The following is a 24,253-nucleotide window of genomic DNA, read 5'->3' as shown; positions in this document are numbered from 1 at the left end:
ACAATCCCAATCAATCTCACACAGATCCAAAAGATATCGCTAATGAGCTAGCTAAATACTGGAGCAATTCAGCTTCGGACCAAAATTTTCCAAGTAGCTTTCAAAACAGGAAAAGAGCGACCTTACAATCTCAAGTGTATGCACAACCCTGTAGAGATGCGAATATATTAGAACAAGATATAAATCATCTGGAAATGATATCTGCACTAACTAAGCTAAAAGGAAAAACTCCAGGCTTAGATAGGATAACATATCCAATGATGCGAAACTCTCCTGAAATTTTTAAAAAGCGCCTTTTAAATTTATTCAACGCGATTCTTCATAACAAAATTATCCCGCAGTCCTTCAAACACAGCATTATTATACCAATACCAAAACCAAAGTCAGATAAAACACAAGCAAAATCATACAGACCGATATCTTTAAACATATGCTTCGCTAAGGTTCTAGAAAGGATAATAGCAAATCGGCTATGGTGGTTTGTAACAAAAAACAAATTATTGAATAGCCGACAAATGGGTTTCAAGAGAGGAAAATCTACAGCAGATAGTCTACTACTGTTAGACTATCTAGCTGCAGCCAAGCTCTCATCAAAAAGCCATTTAACAATTATTTCTCTTGACTTTGAAAAGGCGTATGATAAAATAGGCATACACACGGTAGTTGACCAACTCGTAAAATGGAAGGTTGGCCCCAAAATCACCAATTATATTATCAATTTTATGTCAAATCGTAAGTTTATGGTACGAATAAATAACCATTTCTCTGATTTCTGGTCAACAGACAATGGTATTCCCCAAGGATCCCCATTATCTGTCATTGTGTTCTTGATTGCGTATGAAAAACTATGCTCTGTAATATCATTCCATAAAGAAATTGACTTTTGCGCCTACGCAGATGACTTTAACATTATTATTAAATCAAATAAAGAAAAGTGTCCAATAATTGACCTGAATAACCTTTTTCACGACATCTTAACTTGGTGCGATTACTCAGGAGCAAACTTATCACCAACAAAAAATCGGTACATTCATCTCTGTCGAAAGCACAATTGTCAATGTACTGTGCTTTCACGAAACATAAACCTCTTTCCCTGTGATGAGTTAAAAATTTTAGGAATCATTATCAATAAGAGATACAGATGGAACTCCCACATCGATCACCTAAGCACTTCCCTGGTCACACAATTAAACATTGTGAAATGTCTAGCCTCCCCAAAATTTCAATGCGACACTCAATCTATCTTAACAATTGTAAAAACATTATTTATACCCAAAATCAGTTATGGCATTTTTCTTTACGGATATGCTCCTAACTATCTCATAAACAAAATCAAGTCATTACTTAACGCTGCAATAAGAACCGCGTTGGGAGCCCTGCGCTCTACACCAATCGCAAATTTATTTTTTGAATCAAAAATACTGAATTTCGAAAATCAAAGAGACCTAACAACTGCTAAACTATTTAAAGCTCTCATAACAAAGCAAGACAACCCGCTTCACAATATCGTCAATAACCTAAAGAAGAGGACAACCACCCTTAAAATACAGCCTGCTATAAGCAGAACAACAGTACTTTGCTCAGCAGTAGGTATACCTTTAAAGCCAACTAAATACGATATTCATATCCATCCCCCATGGTCCTTTAACCCAAAAGCAATTGACACTTCATTGCATATCTTCAACAAGAACAACACAAATCCGATTCAATATCATGCAATGTTCAACGAAGTTAAAAATAAATACTCCAACTATACTTTTGTTTATACTGATGGGTCAAAGATAAACCAAAATATATCATATAGCATAACCCTAGAAAATGAAATTATAAAAATATCAATTATTCCATATTATAGTTCTATATATTCAGCCGAAATTATTGCCATATCTGAAGCAATAAACTTAGTAAAGCACAAGAGAAAAAAGGTTGCTATATGCTCAGACTCACTCTCCTCTCTTAATTCCATAGCCAATATAAATAACAGCGACTATTACCCAAACAAAATCAGACACATTATCACACAACACTACCCAAAAATTATTTTAATATGGGTGCCTGGGCACAATAATATTGTTGGGAACAGCCTCGCTGACCAATCCGCGAAACAAGCTCATCGAAGCCCAGTAACTAGCACAGACAATTTCAACTTACTCGATATTAAAAATCATATTAAACAACACTTCTACAACAAACAACTCCTTGAATGGAATCTAACCAATGACTGGTATAAAAACGTTAACTACACAAAGACCAATATAACAGATTTTCTACAAAAAACTAATAAAAAACCTTCACGACTAGACATTATAAAATTCGAACGCCTTAGGTTAGGACACACGAAAATAACACATGGCCATCTTATGAATAACACAAACCCATTATATTGTACTTGCAACACAGATATCTTAGTCACAGTAACTCATCTTCTACTGAGTTGCCCCCTGTATGCTACCTGTAGAGAACAAATATTCACTAGCACAAACCCAATTTCACACCTCTCAGTCCCTTCTCCTGAGTCAATATCCCTAATAACAAAATTCCTCAAAAGAACCAATCTTTACCATAAGATTTAAAATAAAATTGTATCTACTAAGTTTAAGAATGGAAGTATGCATATGTATATAAAATTATCGAGCTTAAGGCCTCGCTGCTATAGCTCCTAACTTAAAATAGCTTATAAGATTTACATATGTTGTAAGCTAATTTTATATAAATAAAAATAAATAAACTGCCCTTCTTAGTTGAAGTTTTTGTCCTCTGCTGCTTTTCTGGTTGATTTTATGTTGGAGTGCGCTTCTTTTGTCGCATCGCTCAGTGAAGCAGTATACACTTATCTTCTGAGCAGGCGTGAATTTAATGCATACCTACAGTAATTTTAGGGACAACTGACGCGCTGCAGGAAAGACGCGAAATTTAAAAGAAAAACAATTTTTTTCGGTTTAATTCTATTTGCATCATATTCTAGAAGCTCAAAGTAACAATTTCAATAAAAAAAAAAACGATTTTTTCGAAATTCTACAGTGGCCTAACCCCTTTATGGATCAAAAAGTAGATGATGACTGCATCTCCCAGCAGAAACCATGTGAGTAGTACATCGTTGGAGTGGTTTCTGCAATGGAGCTCCATGGTTCGCAGGGTTTCTGATCGAAAGCTCCGAAATCACACTTTTGCACGGTTATGGAGCTCAAATTTAAAAACAAGGAAGTTTTGGCTCAAATTGGTCCGCACATACTTCAAAACTTAGTAAATTCGATACTAAAAATAATATTTGAACTAATTTAAAAAAAAATTAAAAGCCAATTAGCTAATAAATATAATATTTGTAATACTTACCATTAAACAAAAAAGAGGTTGTCTGTAAAGTCGGTTTACTGACGATAGTTTAACGTGATAACGTCATAAGAAAATACTGATTGAATGGTTGCATTTTTCAAAAGAAAATTTTAATTTTATTTGTTTGATAGATATTTTGTATGGACATAGAGAAAGAGTTAACATTAACATAACATAATATACTTTAACATAACATAACATAACATAAGATAACATAACATAACATAAGATAACATAACATAACATAACATAACATAACATAACATAACATAACATAACATAACAGAACATAACATAACATAACATAACATAACATAACATAACATGCTGTTCAAGCAAGGTAACGACGCATTTTTTGGTGCGTGCAGCCGGCTACATAGAATTATAAGACGTTATCCCGTCAAAAAATAATAATAACATTAAAACAACAGGTATTATTAACAAACTTGGTTTTATTTTAAATTCTTCAAGTAAATCAAATTAATAATAATCAATAAGAAGGCATATGCAAATACAAATACGTGAATTTATATATGTACATATGCGCATATACATACACATATACGCTCACTTAAGTAGGAGAGAGCAAGATGTCGAACGTTGCCGTTCGTTTGCTTTGTTTGCTTTGTCGTTCGTTCCGCGCTTTCGCTTGCAGTTCATTCAAGGTAACGGCAATGAGCAAGGTAACACTAATGAGCAAGGTAACGACACATTTTTTCGTGCGTGCAGCCTGTTAAATCGAATTATAAGACGTTATCACGTCAAAAATAGAATCGATTTTTAGTAATAGAAAAATCTAACGAAATGGAAATCGCGTAGGAATGGAAGATGAAATGGTTGCAGTACCAGTCTGGCACTAAAGCGCCGTTGTGATACCATTTTGAGACCTTCAACAGGCAGATATCTGCAGCCAACCAGAGCCGTTGATGAATGGAGAAGGTTCATGGGATTTAGGTTAGAGCACTGCCCCAGGCTTACGAAGAAAGGTGCAGCCAGTAGCCTTAATCGTCTAGCTGCCAAAGCCGGACATTTACAAAGAAAGTGGCCAATAGTTTCCTTCTCTGAAAGGAGACCAACAACTTCTGCAATTGTATTTAAATGGTAAATCTCCTGCGTGTGTGCCGATCGTCTAATGACCGGTAAACACAGCTAGGTTAGAGCAGCTAACTCACTTAGACTTTGTAGGTCCGTTGCGGTACCACTGTGTAACACGGGAAATTTACTGTTTACTTTTCATAGAATCTTGAATTTGAATTTGAAGAGGTCGGGCCAAGGAGCACCAGGAGATTTGGTGGCTCCTAAAACACTCAGGCTAAAAAGCCCATTGTATTTAAAGCTCTGGAAAGGGGGTAGATAGTCAAGGAGGGAGGAAGAAAAGTATCAGAGAAAGAGATAGGAAAGAATAGAGACAGAGATAGAGATAGTTAGTCCTGTGAGAATTTTCCAGATTCTTTGGCAAATCTGTAAATATCCTCCAGTTTTAGAGAACGGATATTACTCATTCCCATGACATCGGAACCCAATACTCGTAGTCGCGCTCTAGCAAAGGCAGGACACTCACAGAGAAAGTGCTCAGTGCTATCCGCCTCCTCCAAGCATGACAGGCATACCGGGTCCTCGATGATTCCAATGGTGGTCATATGCTGACCCCATGGGTTGTGTCCTGTAATGATGCCGCCCATCAACCGAATGTTTTTCCTTCTAAGTTTTAGTAGAAAGTTTGACAGTTTTCTGTTCGGACTTGTCACAAAACACTTTGCAGTTCTGCAGCGTTCTAGACCGGACCATCGCTCTTTATGTAGATTGCCTACATAATCGTTGATCCAATTCTTGATTCCTGCGGGACTGATTCCGATTATTGGCTCTGGCCCCTGTGGGGGCACCGCTGATCCACGGTTGGCCAATTCGTTGGCAATTTCGTTTCCTTGAACACCGGAGTGTCCCGGAACCCATATAAGTACAAGCCTGTTTGGTCTTGCGACAGAATTAAGCTTCTTCTTACATAGAATCAGTTAGACTCTTTTATGAAGCGTAGGATAAGCTTTTTCCCAACCGGATAGTTCCTTGAGGGAGTCCAAATGGTATTGTCCTAAGAGCATTGCTATACTCATAGCGACTCCCTCAAGGAGTCAAAATATATATAAATTTGTAATTGGTGCGTACACCCGCTTTGGGTGTTTGGCCGAGCTCCTCCTCCTTTTTGTGGCGCGTGTCTTGATGTTGTTCCACAAGTGGGGGGACCTACAGTTTCAAGCCGACTCCGAACGGCAGATATTTTTTATAAGGAGCTTTTTCATGGCAGAAATACACTCGAAGGTTTACCATTGTCTGCCGAGGGTCGACCGCTATTAGAAAAAACTTTTCCTTCATTTTGGTCTTGCACCGAGATTCGAACCTACGTTCTCTCTAAATTCCGAACGGTAGTCACGAACCAATCCAATCGGCTACGGCGGCCGCCTACTCCTAGCTAAGGCTGGACAATTACAAACGAAGTGTTCTACTGTTTCTTCCTCTTTATCGTCTCTAAAACTTCTATAGTATTCATGCGAAAATATAAACACAGCTACTAGTTTGGAAATTGAATGGCCACGAGTCCCCAGAACTGCGTCGTACGTCGATCATATTTGACAATTGCGAACTGCTGTAAAAAAAAAACAGCTGCAGTATAAAAACATACAAGCAATTATCGTGAAGATCAAAATATTTTTTTTTAATTCTTAGAAAGGTTATGCAAAAACAAAATTGGATGATTCATTTTGCGCCATCTTGTGTATGCCAAATTATAAAATGTTAGGAATACGATTGAGTAAACTTTATTGAAAACACATTTCGTGGAAATGTTGTTTTAATACAGGGTGCGTGCGGTATTTGAGGGCAAATTGCAGTGATTAACAGTGTTAGGGACTCTGAAAAGTTGCAAACCGACTTGCATAATGTCCGGAACTGGTGTTATTTAAACAATTTGTCACTAAATATTAGCAAATGCTTTCACGTAAAATATGCTAAATCAAAAAATACTTTGCATAGTTCGTATAATATTGTTGGCTTACCTTTGCAATCCGTTGAGGAAATTAAAGACTTAGGCGTTATTTTCGACTCTAAGCTGAATTTCACCAGCCATGTTAACCACGTCATAAGACGATCATATGCGATGCTAGCATTCGTTCGCCGAAATTGTTCTGCATTTGCCAACCCGCACACTCTCAAAACATTGTATTGTGCTTTTGTTAGATCAAGATTAGAGTATGCCGCTATTATTTGGAGACCGTACCAAATAGGTCTATCTAATCGGATTGAGAGAGTTCAGAAAGTCTTTCTTCGTTTTGCGCTCCGATCTTTAAACTTTTCTGAACCTGTACCATCGTACCGCTCTCGAAGTTTATTAATTGACTTAAAACCACTTGATAGCAGACGATCTATTCTATCGTGCTCATTTATTATTCGTATCATTTCTGGATCTATTGATTGTCCTTCCCTTTTAAGTAAAATTCAATTTAATATACCCAATATGAGGCTCCGACAGTATGAAACCTTTAAAATTGGCTTCTCGAGAACCAGCTATGGGGTGAATGCTCCGATTCCTAGGGCATGTGCAGATTTAAATATGTTTTTCAATTCTTCTGGTGCTGATTTTACATGGCCTATGGCATCTTAGTCAATCATCTTAAATCGTTCTTTTCTTAGTAACTACTAAACTATTGTACATTAGCTTAATATAGTCTGTAAGAATGTATCCATTCAAAGGCAATAAATAAAATAAATAAATAAATAAAAAAAAAAATTATGTGTTTTATGGGAAAATTTTAATAGAAGTATAGCGGAATGCAAATTAAATGATTTCTTGTGAAATCTTCTACTTTAATTTACAACCGGTTAACGGATTTTCAAGATATGGTAATTAACGAACTCAGTTTTTTTTAAAGAGATAACAATTTATTTACAAATTAGTAGAAAGGTAAGAAGCAAAAATAAAAGAATGCGAATTTTTTAAGAGGTTACGAACCCCGGCTTCTAGCTGCATTGAAATAAAGAGCATACGCTTTGGCCCGCAATGATATCTTAATAGGTCATCATTTAGTCTAAAAGTTAAATTTCTCAGCAAAACAATAGGGCGTGAGTAGTGCATGCATTTATGTATGATACGAGGGGTGCCTTTTATATTTCGGGATTTGGCAACCCTTGTGTTGCAATCTGGCAACTGACAGCTGTATCGCAAAGTTTGACATTTTTTGCGCTATTTGTATTGGTTACAGTAACTTAAAAGATTCATCTCGGTGCAAAAATGGAATTAAATCGTGAACATTTTCGTGCGATTATTTTTTACAACTTTCGACGTGGATTAACTCAGCAACATTGCATGGATGAACTTAATTCATTTTTTGGCGATGAAGCTCCATCAAGGACCAGTGTTTATCGATGGTATGGTGAATTCAATCGTGGTCGTAGTTCACTCCAAGACGAATTTCGTGAAGGTCGTCCAAAATCAGTTGTTGTTCCGAAAACCATTGATGCTGTGCGCGAACTGATATTGCAAGATCGTCATGTGACCTATCGTGAGATTGAGACAATCTTAGGCATTAGTGGGATCAGCATACATTCAATACTGCATAAACATTTGATTGTCAAAAAAATTTGATCGCTCAAAAAAAGGCTCGTGTCGATTGGTCGAAGGAAATGCTCAAAAAATACGATCGCGGGGCTTCGAAACACGTCTATGACATCGTGACAGGTGATGAATCATGGATTTACGCGTATGAGCCCGAAAGTAAACAGCAGTCGACTGTATGGGTGTTTCAACATGAGCCAAACCCAACAAAAGTTGTTCGCGCACGAAGCACTTCCAAGCAAATGGTCACCTGTTTTTTCGGAAAAACTGGACATGTCGCAACCGTACCACTAGAACAACGCAGAACAGTAAATTCTGAGTGGTACACAACCATTTGTTTGCCAGTTGTCTTCCAAGAAATTAGGAAAACCAATCGCCAAAGACGGATCACTCTTCAACAGGACAATGCGAGCTCTCACACATCGGCTCAAACAACTGCATTTTTGAGCACCCGAAACATCGAATTAATGGGTCATCCGCCGTATAGTCCTGACTTGGCACCGAATGACTTCTTTTTATTCCCGTACGTAAAAAACAAACTGAGAGGTCAACGTTTTTCGACACCTGAAGAAGCGGTTGCGGCATTCAGAATGCATGTTTTGGAGGTATCTCATTCAGAGTGGCAGAGGTGCTTCGACAATTGGTTCAAACGCATGCAAAAGTGTATAGATCTTCATGGAGAATATTTTGAAAAACAATAAAGTGATTTTCGATGATTAAAATTTGTTTTTGTTCTCTAATCCCGAAATATAAAAGGCACCCCTCATATTTTACACTCCTTTACAAATATTGCTTTTGTATGCACTTTAATCAAGTATCTTTAATCTGTATCTTTCATATGTAACCGTTAGCAGATGAACCCGCCGACTTCGAGAAGGCTATGGACACAGCAGGTTTCGGGATTTTTAATTTTGTTTTGCTTCTCGTTGGAGTATTTGGGGCGCTGGCTACTGTCTTTGAAACTTCCACAATGTCCTTCATTCTTCCGGTTGCCGAGTGTGATCTTGAGATGACTCTGAGAGATAAAGGCTTGCTGAATGCAGCAACCTATGCTGGAATGACCACGTCAGCAATCATTTGGGGCTATCTGGCAGATACATTGGGGAGGAGAAAAGTTTTGATTTTCGGTTACTTAGCTGATGCTATTTGTGTGTTTAGTAGCTCATTGACACAAAACTTTCAAATGCTCGTTGCCTTCAAGTTTTTAGGTGGCTTTATGTAAGTTTGGTATACGAAAAACTATTTTGTGTAGTCAGTTTCGCAATTGTTGTGATATTTCTCATTACAGTGTTAATGGACCCGGCGCTGTACTTTTTACGTATTTAACCGAGTTGCATCCTGCCAAACAACGACCACGAGTGCTCATGATTTTGGGTATGATAAATTCGTTGGCAACGCTAGCTTTACCATTAATAGCATGGGCCATATTTCCAAGACCTTGGAATTTTCTATTGTTCGATAGTCTACAAGGTATTTTGATATACAAAATATTTTTATAAAACATTTCATAAAATAATTTATCAACTTATTTTCACCACAAAACATTTCAGTGTACTCTTGGCAAATATTCTTGGCCGTGTGCGGGTTACCAAGTTTGATTGGTGGACTTAGCTTCATTTTCTTACCAGAGAGCCCCAAGTTTCTTATGTCTCAAGGGAGAAATGCTGAAGCTCTACATTCATTTCAAAAGATTTATGCCCTTAATCAGAGAGTTCCTATGCATACCTATCCTGTGCGTAAAATCTTAATTCACCTTTCAAGTATCCGTTTACATATTTAGGGTATTTCTCTTTGTTCAGATTAAGCAGCTGGTTGAGGAAGTACCGAATCGTGGTTCCAATGTCAATGAGCATGTATTCACAGTGGAGAATAAACCGGTTAAGCCGAAATTTAAGCGTGAACCAAGAACATTTACGCAAGCTGTCCGTGATGGTATGATTCAGATCAAGCCCATGTTCAAGAAACCTCTATTCGGGCATTCGCTTCACGCGTACGCAATGCAGTTTTTAATTTTGCTTGGGTATGTAGCATGAATTATATTTGTAGTTGTGCTCATCAATGAAAACATTTAATTACAGCTTAAATACCATTCGACTTTGGCTACCGCAATTATTCGCATCAATTGGAGAATACGAAGCTCTGGAGACCTCTAAAACAGAATCAGCGAATCTTTGTACAATTCTAGAGTATAGTGTAAATAAAACAGCTGTGGTAACCGACTTCGAGGAGAAATGCAGTGAAGTAAGTAATTTTTCTTGCTTAGACAAAGAGTAATTTGTCTACCATTTGTACTTTTTTTCTGTGTTCCAAGACCGTTATTTCCAAAACTACAGAAACTGGCACAAAAAAAAAATTATGTGGATTTTCGGATACAGCGACTGCTTGTTAGATCGGTTCTTTTTTTTGAAGTGAAAACTTCTTTAGAATCGTTGGGAGTGATTTGAGAAAAAGTGAAACGAAAAAGCGACACCAAAAAGAAGAGGAAAAAAGATATACGTATATATATGTATGTATAGAAAATGCTTCATTACCAGGCACACAGAAGGATGGCATAAGCAAATTTAAATTTGTGAATTTATATATGTATGTATATATGCGGATATATGTATATATGTTGTGTGTATGTACATATGTGCCTCGCCACAGCAAAACATACGGTAAAATTTCTCAAGAAATCCAGCGCGCATTCATAGGCACAGCATTGCATGTACAGTAGGGCGGGTCAATTTAAAAATCGCTCATTGCTCTGTGAAAATCGTATTCTAGGGATCAAAATAAGAAACTTTGCCGAAGGAACCATACCTCTAAAACGAATTCTGATGTCCCCCAATTTCAAAATATCACCATTTTTGGTCTTTACATGAAAAAATCAGCTAAATGGCTATGTTTTTTCTTTATTTTTATTTATTTATAATATTATCTATTTTTTCTCTTAAGAAATTTATTTAGTCAGAACATATGTAAATGAATGAATGTGAGTTATAGAAAAGAAACTAAAAAGTTCGACCCATATTGGGGGACATCAGAAATCGTTTTAGAGGTATGGTTCCTTAATTCCAAAATTTCTTATTCTGATCCCTAGAATATGATTTTCACAGAGCAATGGGTAATTTTTTTGCCTTCCCACAAATCGACCCGGCCTAATGTACACTAACCTTGAACAGGCAGCTGCGGTTGTCGAGCATTTAGAAACATATATTTACATACATATATGGGTGCAAACATATTTACGGAGCCGCAGGCACTCGACTTGACAAAAATTGAATATTGGCAAATAATTCTACGCGAAATATTCCAATATTGACTATTTTCGAATTGTCGAGAAAATTAGCATATGGGCGGCTCGTTTTATGAATGAAAGTACTTGCTCTTAGAACTATGAGCTCGAATTTATAAATCAATTTTTTGATGATGAGTTTTTGTTGCACTTTACAATAGTTGAAACTGTTCGGCGCCGCCGCGACTGTTCAGCGCTATGGCAACTAGGATGATGGCCGCTACGCCTGCGCCTATTAATGCATTTTGTTCTTGTAGTCGCTAGGCATAGAATTTTAGCTTTGGACGACAGACGCATTTACAGGAATAAAGTGAGTGGCCTGTGTGTGCGGTTGTATGTAGATGCATATGTGTATATTAATAAGCATTGTTTTGCTGGAAGTTCAGAACACAAATATGTATGTACATACATAGGCTAGGCCATAGTATAGCATACATACATATGTATAAAAAATTCAAACCAAGCGTCCTACGAATGTTTGTGTGTATGTTAGTACGTCTGTGTAATATACGCGCTACGACGCTCATAATAGCAACCGCGTGTGCTGTATTGCGTCCGTATTTTTATATTCGTAAATATTTTCATTTTTAAATGTTTACCGCAATTATGCCGAAAAATAATGCAGAAAAGTGTCGTGAATATCGACAGAAAAAAACAACAATTGACACGGTATTTCAAAGATATGTTGACAACATCGAAACCAAAGCATTTGTATCATATTTTAGCTATCATAAGCCACTCATATCATTTGTTGAAATTGAAAACATTGAGGATGAATAAAATATGAACTTTATAGCAATATTATAATGAACCTATAATTATCCCGCTCCTAATGCTGCCTTCGTCTCATTCTCTCTCAGTTTGTTTTACGGAAGGTTTCACTTCTATCGCGTCTAACCGTTAGACTGGTATTTTTTTTTGGCTGTGAATTAGTGTAATTATGTAAGCGAAAATGTAAAAAAGCTAGAATTTCTGGGAGTAACATTCTCACCGAGCCGTGGACGAATGGGCTGGTTCATGACTACCGATAGAAAATTTGTTCCTAATAATATCGCCCGTCGCAAATCATCGAGCTTATTTCTGTCATTAAAAAAGCTCCTCCTAAAAACCCATCTGCCGTTCGGAGGCGGCATTAACCCTTAACTGGTCCGGCGTCGTCTGAGAGACTACGTCATATAAACAAATCCTGTTTATTTGCTACTGGAACCACCTACATACGGGTCGCTCCGCCTATTCCTTCCCCTATTGGTCATTAAAAAATAGTCACATTTCTGTCGATTTCGTTCAGTTATACTCTAAGTTAGGAACGATTATAATTGCGCGGTAGTCTGTCAGACTACGCCGGACCCTTTACGTTACTTTAGTGCGTGTTTCAAATATAGTGAGTTATGGCTGGGCCATCTAAGCGGGTGCGTTTGGGCGATTGTGATTATGAAGAAACTCTCTCTAAGTGGAATAACGAAGACACTGATAGTGGTAGTGATATAGACGATGTATCGGACGACTATAATATTGAGTCAGAGCATGACACTAACTCGGAATTATCTGAATATGAGGAGGACAATGACAGTGATGAAGTGGACTCAACGGAAAGTGAAAAGAAATATATATATGGCAAAAATCGGTATAGGTGGTGTACTTCAGAAGTTCATCCATCATCTAAAGTCCGAAAACATAACATTGTGATGAAAGTTCCCATACTGAAATTAAAGGCAAGGATGCTTGGTGAGTCTGCAGATCCGCTAGCTATTTGGGGCTTACTTTTTAGTGACAATATATTTGAACATATTATGCAGTGCACTAACAAAAAGCTAAATTCGATGAGTGAAAAATATTCTGCTGTTTCAAAACACCACCTATTTGCAACAGATGGAACTGGAAGGGACATATTCAGAGCAGTTCTCAGTAAGAAAAGATTTGTTGTCCTTTTGGCTGCGATAAGATTTGATAATCGAGAAGATAGAGAAGAACGCAAAAAGGATGACCCTACTGCAGCTATATCCTTCGTGTTTAACAGTTTTATAGAGAATTGCCAAAGTTTATATGGATTAGGGCAATCTGCTACTGTAGACGAAATGCTGGTGAGTTTCCGTGGGAGATGCCGCTTTAAGATGTAGATGCCAAACAAGCCAGCAAAATATGGCCTTAAAATTCAGTGCTTAACAGACGCGAGAAACAGCTATCTTTATAATGCTTATATCTATTGCGGAAAGGACTCGGATGGTTTTGGTCTCAGTGACGAAGATAAGAAACTTTTAAAACCTACGCAAGCAGTATTACGCCTAGCAACGCCGCTCTTCAACAGCAATAATAAACCAGAAATAATCACTTTTTATAACGAAAATAAAGGAGGAGTTGATTCCATTGACGAAAAGTGTTCAAAAAGTACATCCAGTCGTCGTAGTCGAAGGTGGCCATTGACAATCTTTTTCCGTGTCTTGGTTATTTCTGCGGTAAATTCTTATATTCTTCATCAGTGTTACAAAAACAATCCAATAATAAAAGAAAAAAATGTTTTTGGAAAACAGCTAGCTATGCAATTGGTGGAAGATCATATGAAACGGCGCATAACAATGATGAATATACCACGTGAAATACGAACCATGATTAGAAGGATACTTAGAGTTCCAGAAGAACAACCAACTAATGATGAAACAAATCTTATTCTCCAAAACGTAAGATTTGCCATATATGTCCTAGCAACAAACGCAGGATGACCAAATACCTATGCGTTTATTGCAAGAATCCAGTCTGCTTCGGGTGCACAAATCCAATCTGCAAAAACTGTATCTCAAACTTGTAAACTTTGGGCCTTGCTGGATACAAAACCACCTTCAACTTTCCATATATTTATGAGTTTTATGGTTATATAATGATTTACAAATCAATTCTTAAAAAAAAAATAGTTAACTAGCTTGTTCTCACTTTTTTATGATTTTCGGAAAGAATAAGCATTTTTTTTGTAGATGTGTGGTACATTATTCCTTCTTGTGTTTATAATTTGTTAGACTTTGCCCCAATTGCATGTATTTTTACTAAATATAGTTCATTTGTGTTCATAATATCGATGTTTATTAAAAAATAATAATAACTTTATGTTGTGTTTTATTATTGAGCTTCAAAACGTACTCGTCTCACAGACTACGCCGGACCAGTTATGTTACTCATGGAGTACCGGACCAGTTAAGGGTTAAACTGTAGGTTCCTTCCATTCATGGATTTTTTTGAAAACTTTGATATTCCAAGCAACATTCAAACAATAGCCAATATCCCCGCCATTGTACTTTTAAAAAAATTTTTGCAACAGTTCTTTGATCTCGCAAAAGACGAAACATCAAAAGAGTGCATTGTAGCTTATTTTATTAGCTGAAAATTGACGACAATAGGGAGGTAAGAACTTCAATCCGATTTCATACCTCCGCTTTGATATTTACTGCAAAAGTTATTTATAACGCTCTTATAAAAGCAGCGAGTTTATTGCCAGAAAAAGGAAATAACTAATCTCTCGGTTTTTAAGTCTTTATCCAGCTGTGAAAAAGAAAACAAAAGGATTGGCTAAACCACATTAACTACCACTACTCTGTAATAAATCGTGAAGGTGATGGCCCACAATATTCACCTGAACTCTGAACTTGAACAGATGAGTAGCGGTAACTGGAGTACACATGAATCATTTCGCTAGTAGTGCTCCGTCCAGTTCCAAGTTTTTTACTACAACTCCAACTACAAAGAGCACTTACAATTTGTTTTTTGACTACTGCTCTGAGCTACTAACAAAATGTTACTTGGAGCGAAGCAAAACAGTTGATCCCGCGTTTTGCGCTACCTGCTCCACTACTCATCTGTTTGAGTTCAGAGCAGTATCGAGAGCTGAGCAATGTTTTCCTTGTTATTACTGCTACGAGGTAGTTAGTGCAAACCTTGGCTGACAGTCTTACTAGTTATAGTTATTATGTAGAATAACATTTTTCTATCATTTTTACTAATTATACATAAAAATTTTATTTACAGCGTCCGGATATTTCTATGGATGTATACATAAATAATATAATAGTTTCAATAACCGGTTTGGTCGGATATTGTTTTGCCGGAATGATTGTGAAAGCATTGGGAGCAAAACGGCTACTAAGTAAGTTTGCTAAAACGATTTGATAATGAAACATTTGTGAGCAGATTCTACTACATTTCAGCGTTTGGACTTCTAATATCTGGTTGCCTTGGCATTGGACTTTATTGGTCTGCAAGTGGTCTTTCTACGCTAATTATATCATCAGCGTTTGTGACGATTTGCAGTGTATCGACATCGTCCCTTATGGGTATTGTAATTGCCCTATTTCCAACTTCTCTGCGGTAAGTGTAGAAAAAACAAGTTACTTTATGTACGTAAGTAATAAATGCAAATACTTATAATATTGTGTATAACGAAAACTTTTTGCATTTGCATTAGGAACTTGCTTCAAGTTAAAAGTTCTAAGTGATTCAATAATTCGCTTAAGACCCAAATACGACTATAAAGGTAGGTAGGTAGGTGAAATCCTTGAAGTGCCAGTCTGGCACTCCTCAAATAGCACTGAAGCGCCGTTTTGATACCATTATGAGACCTTTAACAGGCAAATATCTTTGCCCCAGGCTGTCGAACAAAGGAGCACCCAGTGACCTTAGTCGTCTAGCTGCCAAACTCGGACATTTACAGAGCAAGTGCTCAACAGTCTCCTTCTCTGAAAGGGCCCCACAACCTTTGCAATGGGGGGTTAAATGGTAACCTTAGCTTTTCCGCGTGTGTGCCGATCATCCAGTGGCCGGTAAACACAACTACGAGTTTGAATGGCGAGGAGTCCAAAGGACTTTCTTAGTCCTTTGTATATCGTATTGGTGCCAAAGGATTTTCAAAATAGCACATGAAGTAGTAAGCATAGTGAAAAAGTAAGCACAGTATTTTAAAGTATAAGTCTTCCTCTTTTAAATGCCGTTGAGTTTGCTTAAATATCTTTATTTTTCACTGAGATATCGCATTTTGAAGTTTCCATGTTTGTGAATTTTTCGATATTCGAAAATCCATTGAGATAACATGAGACGTGATACGGTCGATTACATAGTCGCACAAAAAAAATAAAAAAAACTTCAAAATGCGATATCTCAGTGAAAAATAAAGATATTTAAGCAAACTCAACGGCATTTAAAAGAGTAAGACTTATAATTTAAAATACTATGCTTACTTTTTTATGAAGAGCAAAATCTGCGTAGCTACATAACCTCAAAAATGGGCAAAAACAGCGTTTTTTGCACTTTTAGGTTAGGATATCTCAAAATCCTGACGTGATAGAGCAATTTAAACCCCGGATTCGGATTCTACGCAAAAAATTACTTCGGAAATGACCCTACACTTTTATAGGACAAAACATTGTCGACCTGTGTAATTTGTGCAGTTCCCGTTTAAGAACTGTAGGGGGATGCCGATGACCGGGTAGGAGGTCTCTGAGGACAATTCAGTCCCCTTCCTGGCAAACTCATCAGCAATTTCATTTCCCTCTATGTTCCTGGAACCCACATTAGAGAAATGTTACCTGCATGTCTGCAGGATCGCAAAGACTTCTGCTTAAAAAACACTAGCAGTATTCGGCAGTTTAAAAGAGATAGATAAATTGGCTGATTTAGAGAAAACCATCTGGGAACCGTCAGTAAAGACAGAGGTGCAAGCTTCGGTGCAGATTTTCCCCTCAATCCAATCCTGCCTATTTGGAAAGATTGCCCTCAAACTCTAGTTTGCGGATAGAGAAATCTGTTCGAAGTTCGGAGAAATACGGTGTTAACTGCCCGAAAATGCTACCATGTCCCTTGAGAGATTGCCTCCAGAGGCCAATCTCCTTTAACCTGATTGCACTTTGAGCTGCGATGAAAATAACGTAAAAGTCAATGGAAAGTAAGTGCAAAACGATATTCAGCGGCTATAAAAGGCGTGGTGCAAAATTTAAGCAGCTAATTTACTTATTTTTGTCACAGATAATCGTTGCTTTTTATTCGTTTTCTTCATTAGCGCGATAACCGTTTAGACGATTATGGCCAAGCTTGACACAGAGCGATCGATAGCCGTTTCTTCTCCGTGCTAATCAAGAAGTCATGCATTTCTCCATCTGATCTTTCTTCTTTCCTCTTCCTCTGATACGTCAAAAAGTTACGGTATCTGATACTTTCAGAGCTGGAAAAGACAAAACTAACGGATAATATCAATACTATCGTCAAACGCCAGCAATTGTACGCTCTTATAAAATATGTCGATTGAGTGATTGAGCTCTGTGGCAATCTGAACAATTTTTTCCAGCATCTGTTTAAAGCAATAATACAACAGGAAGTCACCCCGTTTAAAACTATGTTTGTTTCAAATGACTCAGCGATGTCCTTTCTGAAGGAGCTGCTGGTAGTGCTCAACGCCATTTTGCCCAGCCGTATTAGTTTTGCGGGGATACCACAAAATTGGTGCATGAAGCTTCTTTTTTCACGGACTTTCCAGGACTTACTGTGTTACGAATATCTGGTCGATGTCTGTCTTTGCAGATCTGAAGTCACACTGATAAGGCCAAATTGATTAGTGGACGGTGAGCTTCAGCCACAATACGCTTGATAAGACCTGTGGAGATCTACTTAGACAGAAACCACCGGAGGGGGCGAATTGTCATTCTTAGTCAGGCGGCACTCAAGGTGTTGCCATCCCTTGAGGTTAAGTTCTCATTGGTCCTGGAGTGCATAGAAAAATTAAACTTGCTAGGAATACACAATCATATCCGGCTTACATGGGTCCCAAGACATAGGGGTATAACTGGGAGTGAAGTAGCCAATGCATTGGCTGGGGAGGCTGCGGCCTCGTTAGTAATAGGACCCGAGCGCTTCCTGGCTATGGGATAACGCAACATCCAGGAGATGCTTAAAAGTGAAAAGCTAAGGCTAAGAAACTTGAGTTGGCACCAAATTATAGGGCTACTCAGACGAAGCCCTTACTGGGGGGATATAATCAAAGTAGGTTCAGGCATAAACAGAGAATACTTATGGGCATTCTCACAGGCCACTGCAGATTATGTAGTCATCGGTATAGGATTGGGAAAATGGCCCTCTGACTCCTGTCAATCCCCGGATACTCCAGCACATTTTCCTCTTCGTGAAGAAGGTTTAGAGATCTCGTCTAGATGCGGCCGGAAGAAGGGACATTCCCTCAGCCCAACCCAGCTATTTCTTATCTTTATTAAGGGAATTTGAACTTGGATTAGGTACTGTGTTGAGTAGAGGGCACATGCTTGGGACTTGAGTCTTTATTCTAACAGATATTTGAGGATTATTATTGACGGGTTATTGAAAGCACAAATTTCAATTTTTTTAGTCATTATATATATATATATATATATATATATATATATATATATATATATATATATATTATATATAATTGGCGCGTACACCCTATTTAGGTGATTGGCCGAGCTCCTCCTCCTATTTGTGGTATGCGTCTTGTTGTTGGTCCACAAATGGAGGGACCTACAGTTTCAAGCCGACTCCGAACGGCAGATATTTTTATGAGGAGCTTTTTCATGGCAGAAATACACTCGGAGGTTTGCCATTGCCTGCCGAGGGGCGACCGCTATTAGAAAAATGTTTTTTTATTAATTTTAGTTTCACCGAGATTCGTCATTATAAGAAACATATATTATTACAACTACGTATTTATCGATAACCATTTCTCATTAATCTCTTTAGATCGCTAGTAGTAGCAACAGCCATGATGTTTGGACGTTTAGGAGCTTTGTCTGGAAATTTGGTCTTCCCTATTTTCATGGAAATGGGTTGCATACAACCGTTCTTGATGGTCGGTCTGGTATTGCTTGGTAAGTAAGACATTCTTAAACACATTCATCAGAGCTCGGGTTATCCGAGTTGCAGTAGGGAGTCAGCTTAGAATATCTGCCACCACAAATAATTCGAATAAAATTCGTCCAATAAATACGACGTACGACATACCACTTTGATCAAAAAGTTCTCGGAATATATTCAAAAAATTAAAAATACAAATTTATTTCTCAAAAGTGCAAAGTTATCCCCACCAGCTGCAATGCACGTATGCCAGCGTTTGAACCAGCTTTCGAAACATTTCTGGCGTTCTATTTTCAGTATAATTATCAAAGCCATCTTCGATTTTTCGGCTGTTAAAATTTTAACCTTCGTTGCCAGCTGGGGTTTTTGACCCGTTCAAACAAAAACAAAAAAAATCACAGGGAGTCATATCAGGTGAATTCGTTGGCTGTTGGATGGTATTCGCGTCGTTGTTGGTCAAAAAGTCACATATAATGATGCGACGGTGCGTTTCATGGTGCAAAATTCAAGAGTTATTTACCCACAAATCCACGCTTTTTTGATGAATTGTTTCACGTAAACGGCTTATACCGCTGAAATATATAATAGTCTTTATTAACTGTCTGACCTTCGGGCGAAAATTCGTGGTGTACAATAGCGTTACAATCCAAAAAAAACGTAAGCATCGTTTCCTTTTTTGACTGAAAACGACGTGGTTTTTTTGGTCTTAGTTCATTCGAAGCTCTCTACTCACTAGCCTGATGTCCGGATTGCGTGTCGTACTCATAAAGCCACGTCTCGTCTCTAGTAGTGATGCGTTTGATGAATGTTGGGCCATATTCAGCCTTGGAAATCATGTCTCTGGTGATATCAATGCGGTCCTTTTTTTGCGAGAAATTCAGGCACCAACTTTGCAGCAAACCTAAATCATTAAATAGAATGTCCTCAACGGATCCATAAGCACTGTTCAAGTTCTCTGCCAGCTCTCTGATGGTTATTAATTGATTTTCGATTATTAAACCACTTTTCGTTCCCTTTTTTGATGTTTCCAGCAGTTTTCGATGCTGCCTGCCACTAGGTTTGTCGTTCTCAATGGACTCAGGATCTCTTCTGAATCGTTCATGGCTGTTTTCTTTAGAGTATCATTACTGAAACAGTTTTCCAACATTTATAAGGTTTTCGCAACATTCAAACCATTTTGAATACAAAATTAAATACAAGCTCGTTGTGACAAATTCTAACCCATTTTTAATACTGGACGTGCAGAGGTAGATTTGCTCAAGGCGGCGCAACTTTAGCAAATGTCAAGCAAAGGCTATACAATTTGAGTAAGAATGTTAATCTCAGATGTGGAAACGTAACCAGAAAAAAAGAACTTAAATCACTTGACTTAGAGCACACCCTGGCGGTTATTCCGGAACTTTTTGATCAACGTGGTGCACATGAAAACGCATAAAACATCACTGCATTGACTAACAAAAACTAAAAACAGCAAAAACAAACAAACTGAGATTTTTTCTAAATAAAAAAACTGAAAATTTCTAAGCATAAAAACATATAAATGAGACATTTGGTTGGAAACAACTAACAGTGGCAATCGTGAAACAGATCGCCGTTCTAACCGTACAGCTACGGAATTTAAAAAAATAGGAATCCTGAGTTCCTATAATATCCACTTCATTCAAGTAGGCAAGACTTTGTCTTGCTTTTCACTTGAATACACCTCTTTTGATTTGAAAACTTATTAAATTGGCTAGAAAAACATTCGCCTCTCTTATAACGGCCCTAACATTTTTATGCATAATGCCATGGACCGAACCAAAAAATAAAAAGAGGGCAGATGTTCTTTAATGAACTACTCGAAAGTTTATTGTAAAGTTCACAAATGTTATCAGTTAGTTTTAGTATCCCTTTTAACTTTTCAATATAATAAAATAATATAAACATTTTATTGATATTCCATATACTTTTTTATCACAGTTGGCAGTGCTTTATCTCTCATTTTGCCAAGCGGGACACAATTTAATCTTACATAAAAAGGAAAGGATTGTGGGAGTTAAAATGTAAACGTTGTTTGTATGTTACTTTTATATACGTACGTACATATGTATGTACAGGTGATAATTTAATAGCCACTTGGGAAATGCAGTCGTTGAATGCAGTTTCTTTTTATCTCGATAGTTTTACTCATATTAATATATACATTTATGTAGGTACGCATGTAAATGTGCTCAAGCAACTGTAAAGAGTGTTTGAATATAATTCTATGTGCATGTGGTTTTAAGTACTTAAGTCCGATATGGTTATTTATTTGGTAAGATTAGCAAAGCTTGTGTAATGATTTATAATTTATATTACAATGTGAATAAACTTGTTTATGTACATATAAATATTATAAAAAAGACTTAATTATTTATTCTAGCTAGGTATTCATTATTTATTTTGCTTGGCTTTGAAAACTTGGGCGCTTTGAACGCTGGCATAATAATCAGCTGATTTGTTAAAACGGAAAAGGAAACAGAGATGCTAGCCATATTCAATACATTTTTGAATCAAGATGTTAACTAGAAGCTGTGAAAACATATTGCGATTTTTTGACGTGATAACGTCTTATAATTCGATTTAACAGGCTGCACGCACGAAAAAATGTGTCGTTACCTTGCTCATTAGTGTTACCTTGCTCATTGCAGTTACCTTGCTCATATGTCGTTACCTTTCTCATTGCCGTTACCTTGAATGAACTGCAAGCGAAAGCGCGGAACGAACGACAAAGCAAACAAAGCAAACGAACGGCAACGTTCGACATCTTGCTCTCTCCTACTTAAGTGAGCGTATATGTGTATGTATATGCGCATATGTACATATATAAATTCACTTATTTGTATTTGCATATGCCTTCTTATTGATTATTATTAATTTGATTTACTTGAAGAATTTAAAATAAAACCAAGTTTGTTAATAATACCTGTTGTTTTAATGTTATTATTATTTTTTGACGTGATAACGTCTTAAAATTCTATGTAGCCAGCTGCACGCACCAAAAAATGCGTCGTTATCTTGCTCATGCGTCGTTACCTTGCTTGAACAGCATGTTATGTTATGTTATGATATGTTATGTTATGTTATGTTATGTTATGATATGTTATGTTGTGTTATGTTATGTTATGTCATGTTATGTTATGTTATGTTATGTTATGTTATGTTATGTTATGTTATGTTATGTTATGTTATGTTATGTTATGTTATGTTATGTTATGTTATTTTATGTTATGTTATGTTATGTTATGTTATGCTATGCTATGTTATGTTATGTTATGTTATGTTATGTTATGTTATGTTATGTTATGTTATGTTATGTTATGTTATGTTATGTTATGTTATGTTATGTTACAATATGTTAAAGTATATTATGTTATGTTAATGTTAACTCATTCTCTATATCCATACAAAATATCTATCAAACAAATAAAATTAAAATTTTCTTTTGAAAAATGCAACCATTCAATTAGTATTTTCTTATGGCGTTATCACGTTAAACTATCGTCAGTAAACCGACTTTACAGACAACCTCTTTTTTTAATAGTAAAAATGTACAAAATACGTCAACGACGAAAGTTTTGGGTGCGCTAATTATATTTATTTAGATCGACAAAAACATGGGCACTTACAGCTTTGCGCAAGCTTGCAAGAACCGAGGAACAATTCCAGATTAGTTAAAACATCTATGCTTTTCAATGGTATTTACTAAATTTTCTTTAAATATTTTTGAAAAGCAAATGCCGCCGTAGACGAATGGGTTGGTGCGTGATTACCATTCGGAATTCACAGAGAGATCGTTGGTTCGAATCTCGGTGAAAGCAAAATTAATAAAAACATTTTTCCAACAGCGGTCGCCACTCGGCAGGCAATGGCAAACCTCCGAGTGTATTTCTGCCATGAAAAAGCTCCTCATAAAAATATCTGCCGTTCGGAGTCGGCTTGAAACTGTAGATCCCTCCATTTGTGGAACAACATCAACACGCACACCACAAATATTATTTTTTTTTTAAATGCACATAAACAATCTTTCTAATCTGCCAAAAATTCCCATATAAAGCTACACCAAATCGAAATATTGGGTATGGGAATAAGTTTCCGCCCTCGTAAAAGAGGTGTCGCTGCTGATACTATTTTTGTGTTCGCTCTAGTAATACTATATACTGGTGATTTGAAGGTATATATGTGAGGTTTCGATTGCAGTAGTTAACATTCATTTGAAGCGCAAAGGTTCTTTTTCATCTGACGTCAAAAATGTCTACGTTCGTCCCGAAAAAACAGCATTTGCGGCAAGTCATACTTCATTACTTTTAAAGGAAAGTGCAGCTGAAACGTGTCGTATTTTGATCAATATTTACGGTAATCATGGTAATTGATGGGTGCCACATCAATTCCGAGGCGTTTGGTGACGTGTGAGAGGCTTCTTGAATGCTTGAACGGCAGAAAAAAAGATTTTCTACATCGCATCGTCACTGGCGATGAAAAATGGATCTATTATGATAACCCTAAGCGTCGAAAATGTTGGGGCCTGCCAGGTGAACCAGCTCCATCGACAGCGAAAAAAATATTTATGCTTCAAAGGTTATGTTGTACATCTGGTGGGATAAGAAGAGTGTCATCTATTGCGCAACTAAGTTCTCGCTGTTTTTTTGATGAAAATACAACTTTGCTCTGAAAAAATGGTTTGAAATGAAAGTGAATCATTGCCCATCGCTGGCTACTACTTTTTCCCTTATTTCTGGTAGATCTCGTATACCAAACTGTTCATCTTTTGAGGCTATCCACGGATCAAGCCATTTTTTGATGGCTTCATATGAATGAAACTGCTGGTCAGCTAGACCATGTGCCATCGATCGGAACAGGTGATAATCGGACGGCCCAATATTTGGAGAATATGGCGGGTGGGTAGGATTTCCCATTTCAGTATTTCCAGGTAGGTTTTATCGGGTTTGGCAATATGGGGCCGAGCGTTGCCATGCTGTAGAATCACTTTTTCAAGCCTCTCCACCTATTGCGACCGCTTCTCACACAGTGCTTGGGTCAATCACATCAATTCAAGTCGATACCGATCTCCAGTGATGGTTTCGCTTGGTTTTAACAGTTTATAATACATAAGTAACACCAACTTGGTCCCACCAAATAAAGGGTGTTTTTTTTAGAGGTTA

The 24,253-nt window shown here is 37.2% G+C and overlaps 1 protein-coding gene across 1 annotated transcript; it reads left to right on the top strand.

Annotated features, from left to right (window-relative positions):
* Positions 1 to 8,794: 8,794 nt before the first annotated feature.
* On the top strand, positions 8,795 to 21,419 carry LOC129253476 (synaptic vesicle glycoprotein 2B-like). The gene is made up of 9 exons (XM_054891869.1): positions 8,795 to 9,157; positions 9,228 to 9,409; positions 9,490 to 9,671; positions 9,739 to 9,959; positions 10,018 to 10,180; positions 15,228 to 15,345; positions 15,407 to 15,566; positions 18,960 to 19,087; positions 21,033 to 21,419. The coding sequence occupies exons 1-9, from the start codon at positions 8,820 to 8,822 to the stop codon at positions 21,086 to 21,088; spliced, it is 1,548 nt and encodes a 515-aa protein (XP_054747844.1). The 5' UTR covers positions 8,795 to 8,819; the 3' UTR covers positions 21,089 to 21,419.
* Positions 21,420 to 24,253: the final 2,834 nt, after the last annotated feature.

This window comes from Anastrepha obliqua, chromosome 1, assembly GCF_027943255.1.
Source record: "Anastrepha obliqua isolate idAnaObli1 chromosome 1, idAnaObli1_1.0, whole genome shotgun sequence".
NCBI lineage: Eukaryota > Metazoa > Arthropoda > Insecta > Diptera > Tephritidae > Anastrepha > Anastrepha obliqua.
This window is presented reverse-complemented; position numbering and strand designations above follow the sequence as displayed.

Excerpts from the sequence above, each read along its gene's own strand:
- LOC129253476 (XM_054891869.1), top strand. The coding sequence starts at position 8,820 with ATGGACACAGCAGGTTTCGGGATTTTTAATTTTGTTTTGCTTCTCGTT. Across the intron at positions 9,158-9,227 it reads AAGTTTTTAGGTGGCTTTAT|TGTTAATGGACCCGGCGCTG; the intron begins GTAAGTTTGGTA and ends TTCTCATTACAG. Across the intron at positions 10,181-15,227 it reads TCGAGGAGAAATGCAGTGAA|CGTCCGGATATTTCTATGGA; the intron begins GTAAGTAATTTT and ends TTTTATTTACAG.